Source organism: Podarcis raffonei, chromosome 13, assembly GCF_027172205.1.
Source record: "Podarcis raffonei isolate rPodRaf1 chromosome 13, rPodRaf1.pri, whole genome shotgun sequence".
Classification (NCBI taxonomy): Eukaryota; Metazoa; Chordata; class Lepidosauria; order Squamata; family Lacertidae; genus Podarcis; species Podarcis raffonei.
In genome coordinates, this window is record NC_070614.1 from 31,542,663 (window position 1) to 31,563,412 (window position 20,750).

The following is a 20,750-nucleotide window of genomic DNA, read 5'->3' on the forward strand; positions in this document are numbered from 1 at the left end:
CATTTTATTCTGTGAACTGCCCTGAGACCTCCGGGTACAGGGCAGTATATTTTTATTTTTATTTTTAATTAATTCCAAAGAGGTAGCTGTATCTCATCCCACCACAAAACAGCTCCAACTGACCTACATCATTTGCTCCCTCATTTTACCCTCATAGGAACTGTAAGGAAAACACTAGCTAAGGCCAAAGATCAAACAGTGAACTTTTTGTGTGAGTGGGAATTTTAACCCATTTCAATACGATCAAACAGACTTCCCCATACTAGTGCCCTTCAGATGTTTTAGACCAACTCCTATCAGCCCCAGCCAGAATAAGCTAATGGTCACTCCAAAATAACACAAAGGCACACCAAAATAATACACAAGGATGGGGGGGGGAGAAAGTTGCTGTAAACAGAAGGTCTCCTGCAGATACCATTTCATCAGCAGATCTGTTCCATTTGAGCCTTTAGTGTGGTGGCATTTACCCTGTGGAAATCCTTCTACTTATAAATTAGGCAATGTCTATATTGCCTTTTCGGCATCTGTTGAAGACTTTCATCTTCCAGCATACCTTCTAAGTGGATAGTCTTATCCTAGTTGGTATCTGAATTGGATTTCACAATATTTGTGCTAAATCAGGACTTCTTTTACCCTTGGTTAACCCTCCAGGGGTGAAATGTGGGTGATGGGTGCAGTCACCCCACAATCTCTCTCTCACACACAGAGAGGCACACATTTCAAAGAACACCTACTTCTCAGTTGATTCATGGAGATGAGCTGAAGAGTAGGGCTATTTCTCCACTTTATTCATCAAACGATCACCATGATGACTAGGGACTGGGTGCTGGTCTCATCCAAACATGGAATCAACATTCTCTTTTGTACTTTTTGTCAAATTCAGAAAAGTCTTGGCTAGGTCTGAAAAAATGGGGGGGGGGCTCCAAATAGTGTGCTATTAGCCTCCCTACGTCTAAATAACAGATTTGTTTTTCAGAGTACAATAAACAAGAGTGATATCAATCCAGTATGGATTACACAGACCATGAGCTTACATTTATAAGAATTAGAATGTCAACAAACAGAGCAAAAAGTAAATTAACATATAAAGAGAAAAGTAGTATAAATGCCTCTTTACTTATGAACACTTCAGAATAATGTTGAGTTACAGAGTATTTCAAACCTTAACATGTCCAATTTACAATACTCTCAACTTCTGAAATGTATTTCAGGTGATTAATGATCATAAATTAGATGGGAAATGTGAGTATTTAGGCAGAATATAATAATTAAAAAAACTAATATTCTAAATTTTACAGCTTAAATATGTGCACATAGTGTAAACATCACAAAAATATCAGTTCCCCATTGGGATTTACAAATACTGTATATTTATAGGAAAAGCTTGTGAGATTATTAACACATTAGACACAGAAAAAATATTCTTGTGCCTTGAACCAGAGCCCTCAACCCAAATTAAATGAATGTCTGGGGTACAATCTTTAGCTATTTAATTATTGAAGTAAACTTAATTGAATTCAGTGGTGACTATGTACAATCTGACATGCACAAAATGGCACTGTAATTTTGTTTAACTGAGGAAGGGCAACTAAAGATAAATCCAGTCAAGACAGAAGCAATGGTGAACACCAGCCAATCTGAGCAGACAACAAAGGTGTAAATGGTGCAACTGGCCTGGAGGAATGGATGGAGGATGACTTTGTGAACACATAGAGAATTTTGTGTCTACACACCCAAATGTACCCATGAAATAAATGGTGAGTTTCACAGAAATCAGAGTTGAAAGTGACTTAAAATGTCATTTTGCTGATGCAGGAAAACCCCTATCATAGCATCCCTAGTAGATGACCATCCAGCATTTGCCTTAAAAAAATGACTCATTTTCATCACCCTTTGACATCACCCTATTTTACTGTCAAAGTAATCTTTCATCAAAATATCCTTTGTAGAAAGTCCACCCTATTGGTGCAGGTCTTAGCATCTGGAGCAAAGGGAACACTAAGCTAAACATAGCCAGCCCCTTCACCTTTGAAGAAAAAAACTAGAGAAGGCATTCATAGAAGAGAGCCTCGAACCCAGTAGTTTTGACAAAGCATTTTTTACCTCCTTGTTTCTCATGCTGTAGATTATGGGATTCATCAGTGGTGGAACCATGGAATATATCATGGTAAATGCCAAATCCAAGTGTGATGGACTGTTAGAGGTGGGCTTGAGGTAAGCAAAGCAGCCAGTGAACACAAATATAGAGACAACAATGAGGTGGGGAAGGCATGTTGAGAAGGCCCTTTGCCTTCCCTCAACAGAGGGGATTTTCAGCACTTCGGTGAAGATGTGCACATAGGTTGCAATGATGAAGATGAAGCAGCCTAACACTGTGACAGATCCTAACACAATAGCTCCAATTTCAAAAAGGTACAAATCAGAACAGGCCATCTTAAGCAAATGTGGGACTTCACAGAAAAACTGATTGACCACATTGGAGCAAAAGGGGGAAGAAAAGGTACATCCAGTATGTAAAACTCCACAAAGAAAGCTGCTGATCCATACTCTAATAACCATTTGGATGCAGGCTTGCATATTCATCAACATCTCATACTGTAGCGGTTTGCAAATGGCAACATATCGATCATATGCCATAACCGTGAGGAGAAAGAAATCAGATATTAAAAAGAAGAGAAAGAAGAAGACTTGAGCAACACATCCTGGGTAAGAAATGTATCTAATATTTAAGAGGGTATTGGCCATGGATTTGGGCATAATCACCGAAACTGAACCAAGGTCCTGTATAGCTAAGTTCATGAGAAAGAAGTACATCGGTGTTTGCAGGTGGGAGTCAAAGGCTACTGCAGAGATGATGAGAAGATTTCCTGTAAGTGCTGCCAGATAAAAAGCAAGGAACATAAAGAAATGTAGAATCTGTAGTTCCCTTACTTCTGAAAATTCCATTAGAAGAAATCCTGACAGAGAGGATTGATTAACTATGCTTTGCTCCTTAGTATCCATGCTGTCTGTGGAAGGAAACAGGACAGGTGTTAAGAGGAAATTGAAACATTGTAAGTAGTGGACCTACTGTACTTGCACTTTTGATTTTAAAATAGCAATAATAGTTACAGCTATACATCATGTATTTTGGAAAAAGAAGTTATGCTAGGTCTGTACACCAAGGTAGTGGTATAATCTAAAATATGCAGATGGAAGCAACTTTAGAATTGGTAATGAGACAGGGTCAGGCAGGGGAAGAATAGGTGATTGCTGTAATTGAGTATACATTGACTTAGATCACTTCTACTTCTTTTTTAAGAATTCATCCTGATTTGTTTGTTCAAATTTTACAAAAAGGTGATATAATAGCCATTGTTTATTGAACATTCATTCTGGTTTGGTTGTTGAGAGGTGCACTTTCTCAATACTTTCCTTAGTGCAAAAAAATTATAGTAGAGCCCCAAATCCACAAAATATCCATTCACCTGGGGCTGCGGTGGGGGTGGGGTTGCCACACAGCACGGCCATGTCCAGACAGGGGAAATCACCACCTACCTGCATGGCTGGGGGAGGGGGACAGTTGCCTAATACCACCCTCCACCTTGCTGTGCCAGACCTTCAAAATGGGCAGGCCTTACCCACAAACCAATTGGGGAAAGGGCATGGGGGGCTGCCCACCCCTGATATATTTAGGAAGGCAACCTGGAGCAGGCTGCATTCTTGGTTGATTTGCCAGTATGTAACTAAACACATATGAAGACCTCACCTGGATCAGGCAAAAGACTTCTAGAATCCTGTTCTCACAGTGACCAACCAGATCCCTATGAGAAGCCTGAGTTGAAGAGCAATCGCTAGTTTTTACTGATATTTGGAGGCAGACTGCTGTCTTTGACACTAGAGGTGGAACAGAGCCATCATGGCCAGTAGATGCCATTAGCACTTTGTTTCATAAATTAGTCTGATTCTCTTTTAAAGCCACCCAAGTTGGTGACCATCACTACAATTTGTGGAAGTGAATTCTATAGCTAAAGGATACACTATGTGAAGAAGTACAGGTACTGTCTTTTGTCTATCCTAAATTTAACAACCCTAAGGTTCTAGGAAATCTAGGAAATACTTGGAAATCTCCACTTTTCTGTATTTTGCAGTGCAGTTCTGCAATCTCCCCCCCCCCAAAAAAAAAGTACATTAAAATGTTTGTATAGTGTATATTAAGGGAAACTGCAATAAAAATGCACACAACAGTGAATGTTAGTGGGGGGAGTGTACAAAGATATATTGTGTTTGGGGAAAGTTCTTGTAAAATGTATGTACTGGATATAATTGTGTGAAAATGAATATTTTAAGAAAAAATGTGCATGGCAATTTGTATGAATATTCATTCAGATTATTCAGCAAGAAACACACACAAACTGATGTGGAAATAGTGCAAAGAGAACTTAAGATTGTAAAAATGAGAAATGGAGAAAAATCTAAATTGAGAGATTCATCCATCCTTATCAAAGACTGCACAACAGACACTTTACCCATTCTAAGCATCTAAAATGAACTGTAATATTCTGTTCCATTTGAGTTTCATTGACAATAGAGAGTGCTAGGGGAGGAGCAAATGTATGGGAAAGAAAAGAATGAGAGAGGGGAAAGGAAGGAGAGTGCATTGTTTTTATACTGAGAGCAGTTGACTACTAAGATCATAAGAAAAATGTAAGCACCTAATAGCATACCTTTTTTTCTTCACAAATTTCTCTCAGCTTCATATTCTCTCCCCCCCCCCCTTCAGTGGAAGTATTGAACATGTATCAGTTGAGCCATACATGACACTTTATAAAACCCTGCGTGTGGATCTATGATGACAATATCAATTTGTTAATGTGGGAAGGGACAATCATGTCCCTTTTGCGTTCTTGGAGATCTGCTCTCTTGGGAATCCAAGACTTCTCATTAGTAAGGCATACTAAGCAACTTTAATTCTGTTTTTTGCTAATATGGTTAGTAAAGACTGACAAAAGTTCATGAGAATTACAGATTACAGGAAGATAGAAAGCTGTCTTGTACTGAATCAGATCATTGGTCTATGTAGCTCAGCATTTTTTACACTGACTGGCATTGGCTCTCCAGAATGCCTGAATGTTCCTGATGCTTTTGCCCTACACCTAGATGCTATCTCACACACTAACTGTCTTGTTAAAAAAGTATCATAGAATCATATAATTGTAAGAGTTGTAAGGGACACCAAGGGTCATCTAGTCCAACCCTTTGCAATGCAGGAATCAAAGACCTCTTTGCCCATACAGAAGCCAAACCCATGACCCTGGTGTTGTTAGCACCAAGTCCTTAAAAAGGACTTCATCACCCTTTGACAAAACCTATTTTACTGCCAATGCAATGTTCCATAAAAATGTCCTTTGTTGCAAATTCAACCTCTTGATGCAGGTCTTTCCATTTGGAGCAACAGAGAAAACTAAGCAAAACATATCCAGGCCCTTCACATTTGAAGAAAAAAGCTAGAGAGGGCATTCATAGAAGAGTGCCTCAAACCCAGTACTTTTGACAAAGCACCTTTTACCACCTTGCTTCTCAAGCTGTAAGTTACTGGATTCATCAGTGGTGGAACCATGGTATATATTATGGTAAGTGACAAACTTAATTGGGAAGCATGTTGGGAATGTTACTGGTCTTCACCAGCAAATCCCTTTCACATTTCTTGGCATATGCTTTGCAAGGAAACCCTCCAGCCCACCCCCCATCATCACTGTCAAACCCATTCTACAAAAGACCACAGGTTGGATACATATGGGCCTTCAATGGCCTCCACAAGATGATCCAGGAAAAAAGATTCCCAGCACTGGCCTTTTAGTTAGAACAGAGATTGATGAAGAATTGGGAGGGGAAGGTTTGGGGGGACACACACACCAAGATTGCCACCACTGTCTTGTTTTCATGAGGAGACAGGTGGGGAAAAAATAGGCAGGACAAAAGATGTGGGTTTAAACTAGGACCACTATATTAATAACAACTTGTGAACTGTGCAGGAGACATGGGTGCCAGCCCGGGGGGGGGCTGAACTCTTTGTGGCCCTCAAATAATTCTTGAGCTAGGGCTGAGGGCGCCCCCCCCATGAGGGGGGTGCCTCTCCGGTGCCTTCCTGGTGACGCGCAGCTTGGGACGTCCATAAATCTCCAGTCCTGGCACGCTCCCAGTGACACATATCAGATGATTACGTGCACACTCAATGACTCAACTCAGCAGAGTATAGCAGAAATGAAGTGGAGCTTGGTGTGTGATTTCTAAGTATTTATTAAACAATATATACAGGACAAAGGAATCATGGCGTTTCCTCTCTTCTTTTTCCAAAAGAGAGAGAGAAAGTACAGCAGTACAACAGAGTGGAAGAGATAAGACTAGCTTCTGTTTTCACAGTTTCCAAGCCTGGAAACTAAACATAGACATGTAATTACACATCCAGCAATGGAGCAGTAAAATGCTGTGAAATGCTAACAGTTCAGGGGGCAGAGGAGACTGAGCGTGGAGCCACGGGTTCTGTGGCTGGCTTCTCCTCAACGCAGTTTCATTCCTGAAGCCCTAGTGATGAAGTAGACCACACACAAGCATTATTTATGCTTATATTTTTAAATACTTTTTATTAATTTTTCATTAATAACAATCCAATGGTAACCACATGAATACATTTCCAAATCATGCCCAATCTCAATACAAGCCAATTAAACAGTCTGAATTAAACATTTTGGCTGACTTCCTGTGTTCCGGCTGTCAGGAGTTGATATTGTTCCCTTGATCCTGTGCCAATTCTTTTAATTAATCCAAGTTCCACTATTCAGATCTAATCCTTTGTTCTTGCAGCCACTGATGCAATGACTTTCAAAGATGTTTCTATAAATCCATATCAGTTACCTTGCAGAGAGAATTTATTTCATGTAGCTGTGTGGAATACAGTGGTACCTCAGGTACATATGCTTCAGGTTACATATGCTTCAGGTTACAGACTCTGCTAACCCAGAAATAGTACCTCGGGTTAAGAACTTTGCTTCAGCATGAGAACAGAAATCGTGTTCCAGCGGCGTGGCAGCAGCAGGAGGCCCCATTAGCTAAAGTGGTGCTTCAGGTTAAGAACAGTTTCAGGTTAAGAACGGACCTCCAAATTAAGTACTTAACCCAAGCTACTGCTGTATTTGTTTTCCTTCTTCTTTTGTTCATGTTGGAATCAGTTCTCTTTCGTCCGCCGAGAGCTCTTTTGCAAGTATGCCACAACTCTCCATCTTGCTTTGAAATTGAAAGCAGTCCAGGTCCGGCTGTGACTTCTGAACCACTTCCAATATTCATCTCCTTGCTTTTAACGAGCTGGTGTCTCATCAAAACCATAATAAATCAAAGTTGAGCTCTCTTTAATTGGCAATGTGCAAATCCTCATAAAATTCCACACAGTCCATTCTTTCAGGCATTCCATAGATAAATGTCCTTGATATGTGTTTTTTGGAGGAGGCTGTCACTACCATATTAAACATCTTGGATAAGCCTCTCCACCACACCTCCAGGTTGTCAGAAGGAAGGAAGGAAGGAAGGAAGGAAGGAAGGAAGGAAGGAAGGAAAAGACTTATTGCACTTCCACCTTTTTGTGCTATTAAAAAAAGAGAGCCACACTTATACCTATTTCCTTTTTGTTCCTTCCTTGTTCTCCATAGCTTCTCAACCCCTTTGTTTTGTTTTCATGCACTTTGAATAGAACTGTACAGTTCTCCACAGAATGTCAATGGAAACAGTGGTTGAGGATGACCTTCTAGAGCATATCAAGGCCCCTGAAAAGGAAAGGGGCAAAAAGGCAGTAAACCAGGGAGACCAAAACTATAAGTGGAGCTTTAAAGAAATGAAAATGTTTCATTATTTTGTGTTCTGTTAAGTGGTTATTAGACAGTTGCTTTATCTTCCAAGGTTCTTGTGGTGAGAGCCCTGTAGACATCCACAACACCCTTGTGGGTAAGTCCATGCTACTCAATTTCTGTTTTAATTTCTCCCTTTGGGTCTCTGCTGCTACATATGCAGATTTCTGAAGAACAGATTCTTGAAATCTGAACACGAGCAGAGATAGATCAATCGTCTCCAAATAAACACAGTGATTGCATTATTATATCAAAAAGGCATTCTTAAGAGAAATTAACAGGTAATTTAAGGTTTGGAAATGATTTTCTGGTTTTTGTTTCTCTAGCTAATTCACTGAAATCTAAGTAAATTTGAATAAATTGTGAATTTGAACAATTATAGTAGGAGGCAATTCAATGAGGAACTAGAAAACAAATGTGTGGCTTACTGGTGCCCAAATTTCATCAACTGCTATTGAAAACATGTAGATTGCTTATAAGGATGTATTTACTAGTCATTAGTCACAGTAGTGTGACAGTAATGCTACAGCCTCCCCATTAAATTTTAAACCATTCTAGATTGTGAATGCAGAAGACCTGCAAACTGATAAGAAACTGTGATTCAAAAATTTAAATAAAAAGGAAGGATGTACATTGTAGGAAAGAAATGTGGCAAATGAGATTTGAAAAGCAAAATAATACATTCTTTTAAGACTGACAATATAACCAGCTAATTCAATGAACAAGTTGCAATGTAGAAAAGAAAGACAGTTTTCCTTGTTTCACGATCTCTTCTTTCTTTTCTTCCAATTATATGTATATTCTACTAGTACATAGATGGGAAATTTGTGGCCCCCCAGATTCCGGATTCTGCAACTCCCATCAACCCAGCCACAATGGTAAATGGACAGGGTTTATGGGAGCTGTAATCCACAAACCTCTTAATGGTGCCTGGTTTGCCATCTCTGAATTTCTGGTTTGCTACTTAAAGTATAAGCATAAAATATCTAGGAACTGTTGTAAGAACAACAGCAGGGATCTTTCAGCTGGTAACTCAAGGGTTAATTCTGCTGACAGTGGTGGTGGAGGAGGAGATGTTGTGTACCTACCCATCAGAATGGCATGATCCTTGCTGATATAACATGAGTTATTATTGTCTTGTTAGCTTTGAGGGAATTTTCCTCTGTATGTTTGTTGAACATCTGCCTTTTCTGTACAAGGCCTGACATAAAAAAGACAAAATCCCTCTGTTTCCCCCTCTGCTCAAATTATGCACTGTTTTTGTTTCATTTTATCTCTGGACTCTATTTTAATTATTCAAGTTGTTCTGTTAACAGGGAAGACCCTCCATCTCCCAAGCACAGACAAACTGTGAATTAGGAATCCAGAGTACAGTGGTACCTCTGGTTACGTACTTAATTTGTTCCGGAGGTCCGTTCTTAACCTGAAACTGTTCTTAACCTGAAGCACCACTTTAGCTAATGGGGCCTCCTGCTGCCGCCATGCCGCCGCCGCACGATTTCTGTTCTCATCCTGAAGCAAAGTTCTTAACCCGAGGTACTATTTCTGGGTTAGTGGAGTCTGTAACCTGAAACATATGTAACTTGAAGCGAATGTAACCCGAGGTACCACTGTATGTCAAAGCCATTCAGTTAGATAATGTTCTTCTCCCAACCACCTTATATGGCCACGCTTACATATCTTTGCTTTACACTTTGTGTTTTACCAAAAAATAAAAGCTCATAGTGGGTTTGCTAAACACAATGGTGACAAAGAAACTTGCAAAATCTTTGTTTTCTTGCCAATATTTCCTCCTGTTCTCTCCACAGAATATTTTCCAACCAAAGGAATGGTAAACCAAACATCTGTGACAGAATTCATCCTTCTAGGGTTTTCTGATATTCGAGAGCTCCAGATCTTACATTTTGTGTTGTTTCTCTCTCTTTATTTAGCAGCCTTAATGGGGAACTTCCTCATCATCGTAACCATAACCCGAATCCAACATCTTCATACTCCCATGTATTTTTTCCTGGCTTTCCTATCCTCCATTGATGCCTGCTACATTTCTACCACTGTGCCCAAATCCATGGTCAATTCCTTGATTAATGTCAATGTGATTTCATTCTCTGGCTGTGTCACCCAGGTTTTCTTGGTTGTCACATTTGCAGGGGCTGAGCTGTCCTTTCTCACTGTTATGGCTTATGACCGTTACGTAGCAATCTGCCACCCTCTACAATACATGCTGATTATGAACTGGAATGCCTGTCTTCAAATGGCAGCTGCTTCGTTGCTCAGCAGTGTCCTCAATGGTGTGATCCACACTGTAAACACATTTAGGCTACATTTCTGCCAGTCTAATGTGATTGAACAATATTTCTGTGATATCCCTCAGTTATATAGGATATCTTGTACAAATACGGAAGCCAGTGAGCGCTTCACGCTTGCCAGTGTCTTTTGTGTGGGGTTGTTCTGCTTTTCGCTTGTCTTGGTGTCCTACAGTTATATCTTCTCTGCAGTGTTCAAGATTCAGTCAGCACAGGGAAGGTATAAAGCCTTTTCCACCTGCATCCCACATTTGACCATATTTTCTTTGTTTGTTTTTACTGTTATGCTAGCCTACATGAGACCAAAGGCTTTGTCCTCTCCATCTCTGGATTTGTTGGCTGCTGTTTTGTATGCCGTTTTGCCACCTCTGATGAATCCCATAATTTATAGCCTGAGAAACAAAGAGATCCAAGGTGCTTTGCGGAAATGTCTCAGAAAAAATAGAAATGAATTTTGCCTGGTGACCTCATAAACCTTTTCTAAGAATAGATGGAAGACTACTAGGGTTGTTTCCAATATCTTTCACATTTAGAGCAGAGTCATTGACATGAATTGACATAACAAACTTCCAACTATTAATTTCAACGGGGCTACTTAGAGTAGAACTTAGTTGGAGACAACCCTTTGCTAATAATTATTTCCCTATTTAAAATATTTGTATGCTGCCTTTCTACCTAACAATAGGGGCTCCAAGGTTGCTCATCATTTTATGATAAATGCCAGTTCGCCTAAGCATACGGACATTGCATCCATGAATGGAGGCAAAGATTGTGCATGGACACCCCATCTCAACATCCTTGTGCACGAAATCCCACCCACTGCAGTGGGCATCCACATTCATTTATCTTAATGTGAATAGAACACCTCACACTATCAAGTATTCTGCTTTATCAGGAGTCTCCATTGTGTGGAGCATTCTATTTGTATATATAAAAAAAGCGTTAACCTGAGCCCTGAGCTCATGCTTAAAGTGGCTGTGGCTTAGCAGGCTCTCAGCAGCCTCCAATTCCCCCTTCTCAGTCTTTGTGTGCTTCCTGGACCAATACAAGAAGGAGCCATAGTTTAGCTACCAACTCAGCAAATGCTGCATGTGAAATGAAGAATCTCTCTAAGAAAAGATTTTATAAGCTTTGCTAACCCAAAGACTACATGATCCTTTTTGTAAAGAAACCAAGTACTTTGCTTTTTAAGACATTTGGAACCTTTCTTCTTTGTTTTACTCCCAGTTGATGAAAATTTGTTTCATGTCACTGCTGGAAACTATGCGAGTAAACCACAGGGGGTGTTACTGGGTTGTTGTTTTTTGTGGTTTTATTTTTTGATTTTATTCTGTAAACCACCCTGAGACCTGTAGGTATATGGTGGTATATAAACAACAACAACAACAATTCACTTATTGCAAAGCTAAGTGTCTGTGATTCATTCTAGCCTGAGTATTTTCATGTGGAATGTTTGTTTAAAGATGGATGGGTGCAGGTATAAATCTAACTATGTACTTGGTAGCAATCACAATTGTACAGTGGTACCTCTAGTTACAAACTTAATTTGTTCCGGAGGTCCATTCTTAACCTGAAACTGTTCTTAACTAGAGGCGTGCTTTAGCTAATGGGGCCTCTTGCTGCCGCTGCGCCGCCAGCACACAATTTCCGTTCTCATCCTGGGGCAAAGTTCTCAACTCGAGGTAACTCTTCCAGGTTAGCAGAGTTTGTAACCTGAAGCATTTGTAACCTGAGGCGTTTGTAACTCGAGGTACCACTGTACTAGAGATTAGGAATGTCTCTTCCAAACCTCTTTCTCCAACATAGACAGCTAAATAAAAATTCTACTTAGCCACCCCATCCACCCAGCTTAGGCCACCTAAATTCTGGGAGCCTGGGTGTTACAAGAAGAATGAAGACTAATGAGTGGGTGTTTCAGACTTGAATGCCAGGATGCCAGTCTCCTTTGTGATTGGCTAGCCATATCCAATTGTAATCCATCCCTTTAGGAGTAAGTTTCCTGAAACTTCCTCAAAATAAACGGGAGAGTGTCTGTCTGTTCAGACAGTTCATATAGTTTGGCAAAATAAAATAAAATAAAATAAAATATTTTAAGAAGTGTAAGACAGATCCATATTGTTGCATACCACTCCAATCACCAAGTGTTGCAAGATTCCAGGGGTCCTAGGTGCTTACCCAGGATCTATGTTTCCTTTAGAATGAGGCACAGTGGAGACTGTGGTGTCTTTAGGCCAAAGGGTTTATTTGCACATCTATAGAACCTTAGCCTACAATGGATAGGTTCACAGTATTAACACTCCAAGAGGGCCTTGCTGCTCCCAGGGCCGCATACTGGGATTTCAACAGAAATCAGAAATCTGTCTTTCCCAGCTGCCCAACTTGAAGTTTCCAGATTCTATAGCTTCCAAGACTCAACTTTCAACCATGGCCTTTGTATTTCTATTAACCAGTGAGTTGAGGAAGACGGCTCTACCCATTTGCCATATGCCACAGAACCACTCCCTTTGTTATCTTAATGGCCCATACCTAAAGGGCCATTATCTCACCAGGAAGATAGCTTGGATATTTCAGGAACTGGATGCGTATTGCATCCAGGAATTGTAAAGGGGCTCAAGCATACAGCATACCCCCCTGCCACACCCACAAAAATTCAATAATAATATATTCATGAGGGCTGCGAAAGTGTTGTTATATCTATGGAAGTTTTTGATGTTTTATAACAGCAGGGATGCACAGCTATTATTTTCACTTCTATTCAAAGCACCACCCCACAATGCCTCTGAAACCAAACTGTCAACTGTGACATGATGAATCCAACAGATTACACAGAACCAACATCACTAGAAGGATTGATCTACAAATACAGTTCAATGAATACATTGCATGAAAGCTAGATAGAAAATGGAGAAGGACTGAAAGTACACAACACACACACACACACACACACACACACACACAATTAAGGTTATAATAAGGATAAATAATTAATTTCCTTTTCCTGTTAGTTGCTTCCTGGTGTTTAGATCAGGTCTTAGAACAATGATATAACATTTGGGGAAGAAAATGCAAGCCAAGAGGCCGGTGTTGGAAGCCAAGATGGCAAACACCTCCACTGCCACAATGTATTTCCCTTTTGTGCTCAGATAACCTGGAATAAAGGAGACCCAGACACTGCAAAACGCCAACATGCTGAACGTGATGAACTTGGCTTCATTGAAAGAGTCAGGCAGTTTTCTGGCAAGGAAAGCCACGGTGAAGCTGATGATAGCCAAAAAGCCCAGGTAGCCAAGGACACAGTAGAACATGGTGATTGAACCTTCATTGCATTCAACAATGATGTGCCCAGCCAGAGAGTGCGTGTCAAGATCTGGGAATGGAGGAAAGCTTGACAGCCAAGAGGTACAAATGCCTACTTGGATGAGGGAGCAGGAGAGAACAACAGCATTTGCCACCTTCTGCCCTAGCCATTTCCTCATTGTGTTGCCTGGCTTTGTGGCCAGAAAGGCCAGGATCACAATGATGGTCTTTGCCAGCACAGAAGAAACTGCAACCGAGAACACAATGCCAAAGGCTATTTGCCGTAGAAGGCAAGTCACCTTCTCAGGTTTGCCAATGAAGAGCAAGCAAGAAAGGAAGCAAAGCAGGATGGAGATGAGAAGAGTGATGGTAATGTTCTGGTTGTTGGCTTTGACAATGGGGGTATTCCAGTTCTTCACAAATGTGTATATCACTATACCAGTCACTACAGCAAAGGAAACAGCAAGAGAAACTAAAATAATCCCCAAAGGCTCCTCATAGGATAGGAAAATTCTAACTTTGTTTATGCATTCATTTTTGTCCGCATTTGGATATTGCTCTTCTGGGCACTTGGCACAATTAATTGCATCTAAAAGGGGCAAACATAACATCATTAAGTCTACCCCATTCATATGTCATTGTATAGTGTATGAAGATAATGAAGTAATGATAAACATTGTACCGTATTTTTCGCCCTATAGGACGCACTTTTTCTCCTCCAAAAATGAAGGGGAAATGTGTGTGCGTCCTATGGGGCGAATGCAGGCTTTCGCTGAAGCCTGGAGAGCGAGAGGGGTCGGTTTTTTTCCTTTATTTCTCCCCCCCCCCAAAAAAAAATAAGTGCGTCCTATGGGCCGGTGCGTCCTATAGGGCGAAAAATACGGTATTTCTCATTATTTTTAATTTTTAAGAATGACATGCTTCCGAGTCTCCTCTTGGTACCCAAGCTGCTTGGTATATTTAAAATGATATTGTGTTCTCCATTTAATGACTGTCAATTTTCTCCTTTTTGCCAGGGTGGATGAAATGTACATGCCTGGATTTCCTTCACTGACTTTTCGTTGTAGGTGTGTGGGAGAAGAGATAACAGTTATCCTATATGGGTGGGTAGGGGGAGCCTAGGAGTTAGGGCCATGTGAAGGGATTTATTTTTGCAGAGATTGAAAAATGGAGACTGCTCATGTCCACGTCTCAGGGTCTGGGCCAGGCCCACTTGCCACTACAGTTCGTGCAATGTGATATCATAATATCACGGCACACATGTGACATCATGACGTCATAGCACCACCCTGGGCACCCATAATCTGGGACCCAAGTTGGCGCCACTGTTGCTAGCTTAATTTACACCAGGTTGCAAGGTCATGTGACCCAGCTGAATGGGCTTTGGATCCTATTCCCCACTGGCCCTGCTAGTTCCTTAGAATTCCACCTTTGCAGGTAATCAGATTGGAATTTGTGCAATGTATCTCATTTCATTTTCATTTGTCTTTATCTAACTGTTCTATATGTTGTTACTTTATTCCAAAAAAATGAATCTCTCTCTCTCTCTCCTCCCCGCCCCCCGACACACATCCCAATGAAAATTGATGTCTCATACTTGTTTCTTTAGATATCATGTCTTCTGGACATGGGACACAGTCATGACAGCAAACTTGTTTCCCTTCCTGCGCAATCTTTCTATATCCAAGGAGGCAGCTGTCAACACACATTGCTTGAGGTGGTGTCTGCTCAAACAAAAAGTTTTTAAAAATGAAGGTGGCATCAATCTTTTCAGACCAACTAGTACATTTATATTTTCTCTTTTTGGGGCATGAAATCATGACTTCCAATCCCTGATGGGGCACCTTTTTGTAATGCAAAGCAGTTAAAAATGGCAACATACTGAATTTTAAACAGCATCAAAAATTGATGATACTGTTATGTGTTTGTGGGCATCAGACTCCTATGAGTTTGCTGTCTGTTCTTCTTGGCATATGTCTGACTCAAGACAATAGTGTGTTCCTCTGGGGATGAAGTCTGAACAACTGCATCGTTTTTGCTGTGTTAGTGGTACTGAAGTAACTTCTCCGGGACGCAAGGCTGAGCAGTGTATATGGAAGTCCTGGGCTGCCCAGATGACAATACATTCCTCTTGCTCTCACTGATGTCGCCCAAAGGGAATCAGAGCCATAAAACTGGGACCAGACAGCTGTCATTTCTGGATGCAGTATGTGTTAAGAGTTAATTTTATTTGAGGTGTTAGTCTGGTGTAATGGGTCATTAAGACAACACAGGATCAAAGGGCTAAGTGTGAAAAGGCATTTTAATGAGGCCTTTCCTGCTCTGCATATATAAGCCTGGCGTTTAGAATAGAGAGTTGGAAATAATGTGTGCAGAAGCATAGTGCAGGAGGTGTTAGGAGGGTAAGTTAGGCATTATGTGACCTAAGAAGGCAAGCTACAGAGCAGAGATCCTGCTGTGCCTATGTATTTATGTGTAAATAAATGATATATAATACAGACACCATCTCATCGTCCAGAAGGAAACACAGCATGCTTGGAACTAAGTGGAATCTCTAACCACTCAGAGGTTATGGGGGACAATGTCAGCTTTAAAATCAGCTTACTCTGTATGTCTCCTAACAGTGTAGATCTGAAGAATCTGGCATTTTTACAAGTGTCACAAAATGTCCTTCTGCATGAGAGAGGAATTTGTAGTGTTTATGTTTTGAATATCACCTGGGGCATGTTTAATGGCTGTTTCCTGAACATTTTGAAATATATAAATTCCTACCTGTTTGAATTTGTTATTCCACACAATCATATTCCCTCTGATAGTGAAACTATGATTTGCTGAAATTTTTCCAACCTGGAGTTTGAGACCAGTTCGATTGCGGTAAACAACCCAGTTGATGATATCATAGCCAGCTGAAACTTCTCCATTTTCTATCAAGACTTCCTGCCCAGCACCATTGTTAAAGTGGATATTTTTCAGTGAAGAATGGACCTAAACTGAGAAAGAACATTATTGTGTGTCTGTAAATTTGAGCTTATTATTCTGAATCTGTTTAAGCTACCATTCAGTCAGAGGCAAACATTTTATATTATAAGAAGAGCCTGCTGGATCAGCCCAAAGTGTAGAATTTAGGACATTTCCTCCAGCCTTATGAGAGCTTTCTCCCATTCAGAAAAGCTTGCTCTGAGCCTGGCTTCGGCTGGGGAGGGTGGGATATAAATAAAATTTCCAGGGGAAGGCATGTCAGTGATTGGGGTGCTCTGGGAAAATATTTCACCATGATTAAAACTTAAATATGTCCATCCAAATGGAAGACACTCCACTTCTCCTATCCCTCTCCACTTGAGCTCAGGACATCTACCAGTCAGCTTGATTTCCCTCCCTCCCTCCCTCCCTCCCTCCCTCCTTCCTTCCTTCCTTCCTTTAACATATTGGGCAATTTCAGAATCTGTGGCTCAGAGCAATCAGGGAATTGTTGATTGAACTCAAGGAGCTGGTTAATGACAAAATACAATCTGGGAATGTGAAAACCTCACCCTTTCACAGAACCAAGGTACATCCATTGGATTTAATTCTCCACTAAAAGATCTCTAGAGAATATCATGGCTATAAGAGTGTGCTAAAAATTTAACCATCAGAGTTGATCTCACCTGCAAAATGAAATTCATCAGAATGATAGACTTTACCTGCCATGGCTGAATATTCAAGGGTTTGAATTTGCCTTTATTAGCCAGCATTAGTTTTTGGCTTGGAACATCAATGGCATGTAAAGCATGAGCTATTGCATGGAGAGCATTGTAGATAACATAACTCTCAACAGTCATATCCATCTCAAACCTAGATGCAGTCAGTGTTTCCAGTTTCTCCTTTCCTGTACATCTTTCACACATTTGACAACGTGTAAACCCTTCACTAGGAATCGAACAGTCAAAAGCATATTGCCAGAACAAACATAGAAAGTGCATGAGTGATTCATCCAATTTAAAGTTCTTGATAAAATTATGGAATCTGGGAACAGGATGTTTCTGTACTGAGAAATACAGGGTGCCACTGAAAGCCCTTTCAAAACCAGAGGATAAATCTATCTCCTGAGTGAAATCCCACCGAGCTGTTATAATCCAAACCTTCCTAATATCAATTATTTTGAAAAGGTCACAAACGTGTACTCTGAGTTTTAAGTCCCACAGAGAATAATAATTTCCACTGACAATAAACACATTGACTTCAGACTGAAGTGCTGCATCAATCTTTGGCATTTGTGTATAGAAGGCCTCATCACGGTCTTGTGATGCTCTTTCTATCTTCAGCAATAAGGCAACACAAATGCTATTCTGGGCAAGCAGAGGTGTTAAAATCTGCACAAAGTCTTCTCCATCATCATCATCTGAAACAATGATGCCAATCCATGTCCATTCAAAATGAAGGAGTATCTGGACAATCCCAACAGGCTGAATAGTTTCACTTGGTGCCATTCGGTATAAAGAAGGGAAATGTGTTTTGCTGCTCAGTTTTGTGTCATAGGCTCCATAAGTGAGCTACTGTAATACAGGAGACAAGGCTTATTAGAGCTTGGAGAAATAACAAGAAATTGCCCATTAGGTATCTAGTAGTACCAAATTTTCTGAATATTCTTTAGAAAGAAGATTTTCTATATTACTTCCACACTCACATCCCAGCATGTGATTTCCAACAGAATATTTTAGGCTCTTGCTCTAATTGAATAATTCAGAGACTAAGCTCAACTTAATGAAGTAGATGCTACTTCTGACTAGATGTATATAAAGGTTTGCATTGTTAATTGCATGAGCTACATTGTATGTGTGAATGAGCTAACCATCAGTTTGCACAGAACTTAAGCATAGTCACAAATTCCATTCATGTAAAGGAGCAGATAAGAAGACTGGAGACAAACACACCTGTGGAATCTTGTACTGATTCAAGATGGTGGCCATCTGATAGGCATCTTCTACAGTGAGACCTCCAATGACAGACAACACTTTCTTATTCATGTCATAATTATTTATTGCCTTCCTTTGCTGTGGGAACAGTAGGTCCAGGGTGGTCTCATATATAGTTCTTGCATCAAAAAGGTTGTCATAGATGTGGAAACCCAAAGTGACATTGGGCAACAGCCTGGGATTCTTATTGATCTCATGAATGGCAAAAATAAATGTGAGGACATGCTGATAATTTTTATACACTGGACTGCAATAAGATAGATAAATTGTCATAGCACCATCTATTACAAAGACTATTATCACCCTCAGTTTCATGTAGAAAGTTTGCTGTTCACCTGATCCACAAGAGGATATGAAAGGGATGTTAAGAACAAAAAGAATATGGGAATGTAGCTGTAGGTGTGGAAATGTGAGCAAAAGGGATAATACAAAGTGGCCCAAAAGTAGGTATACTGCTTTAGAATTCACTTTCTTTGTTGTTGACTCAAGTTCACTGTCATCATTCACAATATCAGTAAGGAAAAATAATCATTTTATCTGACTCCACTATTCTTTCCAACTGCCGCGCTATTCTTTCCAACTGCCAGCCTGAAATTTAACTGCCACTTTGTTGTGTGTTAGTTATCTGTACCCATATAATTTCCCCTTTGAGGAAATTGCTTTGACATTTTTCTTTACTATCAAGTAGTATATAAATTGTATGAAATATATCTAAAATAAACTTAAGCCTGCCCTTGGCTGTTCCGCGTTGAGATTAGTAGCTGAATTGTGCTCTTGTTTTTTTGTTTCTTTATTTGTTTTTCATGGTTTGGGATGATATCTAGAAAGTACGATTAATAAAACCCAGTATGAAACTCCTACTCAAATTTATGGATGTCTGATCTGTGTGCATATAGATGGCAATATTTCTGTTTGAAATGACTCACTCATTTACAAGAGCAAAAGCTTGCCTTTGTGCATCCCAACATTTTCACTTTATTGCAAGTTTCATGGAAGCGAATACACCTTACAACCTTGTTTCAAAAGCTTAACAACCGTATCTACACATTTCTCAAACTACTTTTATTAATTATTTGCTGTAGTGTCATTTCCCAGCAATGTGTACAATAATGCAATTGTAAACCTCATGTGACACACACATCCTTTCTTCTCCAAAATAATATTTTCTGCAGTTTTGCTGATATCTAGAATTGTCACCAATGAGTTGGGCATTGATGTAATCTGTTATGATAGTCATTGCACTTCTGAGTATCCTAAATCCAAGTTTGTAATACATGAACTGTTGTCATGCTCAAATCCCACGCTTCACTCAGTGAATGGCAACCATAATCATCACTGGGCTAATTGAATTGTACTTCTAATCAATGAAGAAGAACTTACATAAATGCTTTGTGATGTTTTTCTGGAAGATTTGTAAAATTGAGCAGAACAAATTCAGGAAATATGAGAGAGAAGATCCCACCAACTGCAGTATCACCTGGTTGATATAAATTGTCCTGAATGCTTCTATAATAACTGCATCCACCTTTCATGTTTTGAGATACAAGAGAAGGGAGAAGCATCAGCAACAGCAGCAATATTAATAACCACCGAAGCACAACAACATGCCTCCTCAGCACACAGCAGCATTCTGACATTCTCAATTCCCCTCCAAGCTGCAATAGTTCCCTGCAGTAGGCACACAGGGAGAATTTCTCACAAGAACCACAAATGCACCAACTGTTGAGACAGCAACTAAAGAACAGGAGGTCGATTTTGTCTTATTTCCCCAGGGAGCATATTCCAGAGTGGAGGTGCACACTGTGACTTCTGCACAGTTCAGAACTGAATGGCCCATGTTTTCTACTCTGCTTTACAAAAACAAATCCTTTGATGTTAATCTTGACTGGGTAGTGAAATAGTTCCCTGGTTTCAATAATGGCCTCCCTGTGCTTCTGGAAGAACATGTTTACAAAATTCCTTTGATGGCAGAGGTTTAGGTCCATGATAAGGAAATATGGGGGTAGTTTACTTCCACTGCATTGCTTTGAATACAATTCTCCTGGCGTTTGTACTTGGGCCTAACTTCCTAACGTGGGCCTAAAATGCCTAGGTTTTGCAATACGAATGGTAGCTTGCATCTGAGAACGGAGGTTCTGTTTTGGCTTAGAGGGGCAAGCCCTGAACTCAACAGAGAAAAACCTCCCTGATTATTCCACCTTCTATGTGAAAACCCCTCTACTTCTAATGAGCTTTTCCTTTCAAATGGTTCATCAAAATCAATGTACTGAATTTATTTATAATCCAGAAACATTTGGAATATTTGGGTAAATATTTTTCCC

General features: G+C 40.1%; 3 protein-coding genes across 3 annotated transcripts; 1 reads left to right on the plus strand and 2 right to left on the minus strand.

Moving 5' to 3' along the window:
- Positions 1-2,022: 2,022 nt before the first annotated feature.
- LOC128398729 (olfactory receptor 14A16-like) lies at positions 2,023-3,003 on the minus strand. Its single transcript, XM_053359981.1, has one exon. The coding sequence runs from the start codon at positions 3,001-3,003 to the stop codon at positions 2,023-2,025; it is 981 nt and encodes a 326-aa protein (XP_053215956.1).
- A 6,702-nt stretch (positions 3,004-9,705) lies between these two features.
- LOC128398730 (olfactory receptor 14C36-like) lies at positions 9,706-10,653 on the plus strand. Its single transcript, XM_053359982.1, has one exon. The coding sequence runs from the start codon at positions 9,706-9,708 to the stop codon at positions 10,651-10,653; it is 948 nt and encodes a 315-aa protein (XP_053215957.1).
- A 2,488-nt stretch (positions 10,654-13,141) lies between these two features.
- LOC128399841 (vomeronasal type-2 receptor 26-like) lies at positions 13,142-19,021 on the minus strand. The gene is made up of 4 exons (XM_053361644.1): positions 18,388-19,021; positions 16,250-16,462; positions 15,075-15,201; positions 13,142-14,066 (listed from the first exon to the last, which is right to left on the minus strand). The coding sequence occupies exons 1-4, from the start codon at positions 18,742-18,744 to the stop codon at positions 13,165-13,167; spliced, it is 1,599 nt and encodes a 532-aa protein (XP_053217619.1). The 5' UTR covers positions 18,745-19,021; the 3' UTR covers positions 13,142-13,164.
- Positions 19,022-20,750: the final 1,729 nt, after the last annotated feature.